The sequence below is a fragment of the Perca fluviatilis genome, chromosome 2 (genome assembly GCF_010015445.1).
Source record: "Perca fluviatilis chromosome 2, GENO_Pfluv_1.0, whole genome shotgun sequence".
Classification (NCBI taxonomy): Eukaryota; Metazoa; Chordata; class Actinopteri; order Perciformes; family Percidae; genus Perca; species Perca fluviatilis.
The window spans coordinates 26,304,495-26,307,063 of NC_053113.1; the positions used below are offsets into that span (position 1 = coordinate 26,304,495).

General features: G+C 39.2%; 1 protein-coding gene across 3 annotated transcripts in view; it reads left to right on the forward strand.

Annotated features, from left to right (window-relative positions):
- Window positions 1-2,569, forward strand: part of hip1 (huntingtin interacting protein 1) — a 46,076-nt gene that overhangs the window by 39,893 nt on the left and 3,614 nt on the right. For all 3 annotated transcript variants that reach the window (XM_039818637.1, XM_039818642.1, XM_039818652.1), the window contains 5 exons: window positions 424-517; window positions 1,237-1,337; window positions 1,578-1,683; window positions 1,825-1,948; window positions 2,146-2,207. In XM_039818637.1, coding sequence (XP_039674571.1) covers window positions 424-517; window positions 1,237-1,337; window positions 1,578-1,683; window positions 1,825-1,948; window positions 2,146-2,207 — 487 coding nt within the window. The remainder of the gene's footprint in view (window positions 1-423; window positions 518-1,236; window positions 1,338-1,577; window positions 1,684-1,824; window positions 1,949-2,145; window positions 2,208-2,569) is intronic.

Genomic DNA, 2,569 nt, shown 5'->3' on the forward strand with positions numbered 1-2,569 from the left:
TTTCGCTGCTTTTGTCTCATGCTGATGTTAACGTGCATGCCATCTAGTTGGGTTTGTATCTTTTCATGTTTACTTATCCAGTTTGTGTAATAAGTCTCTTTGTGTGCAAATGAAGCCGATTAAGTTGTTTTCTCAATAACTGCTGCACCAGTGCTGCCTTGAGAGATACTTATGAAAAGAAACGTACAACTACTGCAGCTACAACTACTACATTGAGAATTCAGGTCAGTGGTGCATTGGCCATGCAATAACTAGACTGTGGGGAAACTTAACTGCTATTTCCAAATAGTGAGGAAGCTGATTTGATCTGTTTTGAGCTCCATCTTTCAAAATGTGTCTAGTTGGATGAAATAGAGAGATTGTAGCGGCTGTAGAGTTTCAGCGCGTCAGTGTTTGTGTCCTCTGCTCTGTCGCCCTCTGCAGGATTTTGGCCTCCTGCACAGAGCTGATGCGGGCGATCAAGCAGCTTGTTCTGTCTTCCAAGAATCTGCAAAAGGACATCGTGGAGAGTGGCAGGGTGAGTTGACAGTGAGAAATTATTAATAGATTTCTCACGAGATATTCAGCATCATTTCTGTAACTCCAACATCTAACTTCTCCACACTGACTGATTAGAATATGCAACTTTACAGTCTTTTAATTGTGATACATTTCATATTCACAAATGCTAATTTTAACTAAGGTCTGTTGTATGTGAATTTAGTTTATGGTTCAACAAATGTGAACTATTTCCTTTTTGCAAAAAAAAAAAAAAAAACTGAATATGCAACTATGAAATAAATGCCTTGATACCTAGAATAATATTAGGCTCTGCTGACATTATAATGCAGACACACCCTAAAACAAAAACCAGCCGTATATGTTGCAGGGTTTCGTATTTGATGTCGACAATTAGTCAATGGTTCCAGCTTCTCCAATGGGATAATTAGCTGCCTTTCCTGCTTTGTATTAAATTAGAGTATACTGAATAGCTTTTGGTTTTGAACTGTTGGTCAGACAATATGTCGCCTTGAACTCTGAGATATTGTGATGGCCATTTTTTATTCTTTAATAGACTAAATGATCCATTGATTAATGAAGAAAATAATTGCTAGGTTAATGAATAAATTAAAACAAATCATAAGTTGCAGCCCCTGCGCTCATGCCTGTGAGTTTAAGAAGTGTGTCATGAAACATAATAATAATAATAATAATAATAATAATAATAATAATAATAATTCCTCGTTTGTCCACCAGGGGGCAGCCTCCATGAAGGAATTTTATGCCAAGAACTCCCGCTGGACTGAGGGCCTGATCTCTGCCTCCAAAGCAGTGGGATGGGGCGCCACGGTCATGGTGTAAGTATCAGTCCTCCCTCCTGAGTGTTTTCTACTGACTACAGAGTATGAAAGTGCTTTACGAGTGCTGTGAGTCTTAAATGTCCGAAAGAATGATAGATGAGGCCCTAATGAGGGCATAAATAAAGAAAAAACAAAACCGTAAATCAGGTTTCAAGCATGGAAGGTCATTCATAAATCAGGTGCTTCTCACTGTGTTGTGAACAAAGTGGTCTTAACATCAACATGGTGTCATTCCAGAGACGCTGCTGATCTGGTGGTGCAGGGCAAAGGGAAGTTTGAGGAGTTGATGGTGTGTTCACATGAAATAGCTGCCAGCACAGCCCAGCTAGTGGCTGCCTCTAAGGTAATCAAAGAATACATAGTTTTCATTCTCTCTGGGTCTAAATGGTGTAAGTTGTTTGGTGTTTGCTGAGCCAATGGAGTTTAAAGGGATGCAAGTTGTAGATCTCATGTCTCTTGTCTTGTTGCTGTCCTCCCTCTCCAGGTAAAAGCAGACAAAGACAGCGGCAACCTGCACCGCCTACAGCAGGCGTCCCGAGGCGTCACGCAGGCCACCGCAGCTGTCGTGGCCTCCACCAAGTCTGGGAAGTCCCAGATTGAAGAAACAGGTGAGAGAATCACATTGACTGGAAAGTTGAAATTGTTAGTTTCACAATTATTTTTTTATTTTTATGTTTAAGCTTTATTTGATCACAAAATGTCCAGCTGCTATCTTTTTTATTTCTTAGTTGGAAATAAAAAGTTCAAAGCTACAAGTTGTAACAAAAACAAACAACTCAATAGGTAATTTGTTGTTTGTATCCAGATACAATGGACTTCTCCAGCATGACTCTCACCCAGATCAAACGACAAGAGATGGATGCACAGGTAAGCAGCAAAGTTATCTATCATAATAAGCTGCATAGCTGAGTTGAATCTTAAAAAATATATTGTCGCCATTGGGTGGAAACCTACTTAAGTTACTTTTCAGGAAAAAAAAACATTTTATTAAGCTATTTACCTCAGAAGAAATCGCTTCATCACTGTTTTACCTTCAACTCTGCTTCATTCAAGATGGAGGCGGAGTGGAGTTATGTTAGGTTTTGCTGACCGTTTGAGAATTCAATGGAGCTGTGAGATTTAGTCACACGCTCTTTTTAACACTTTTCATTGGTTAAATAGTTGTAAAACCAACAGACAGAAGTAAAGGGTAACCAATAGTGTTGATTTATGAAGGAAAAAAGACAAAA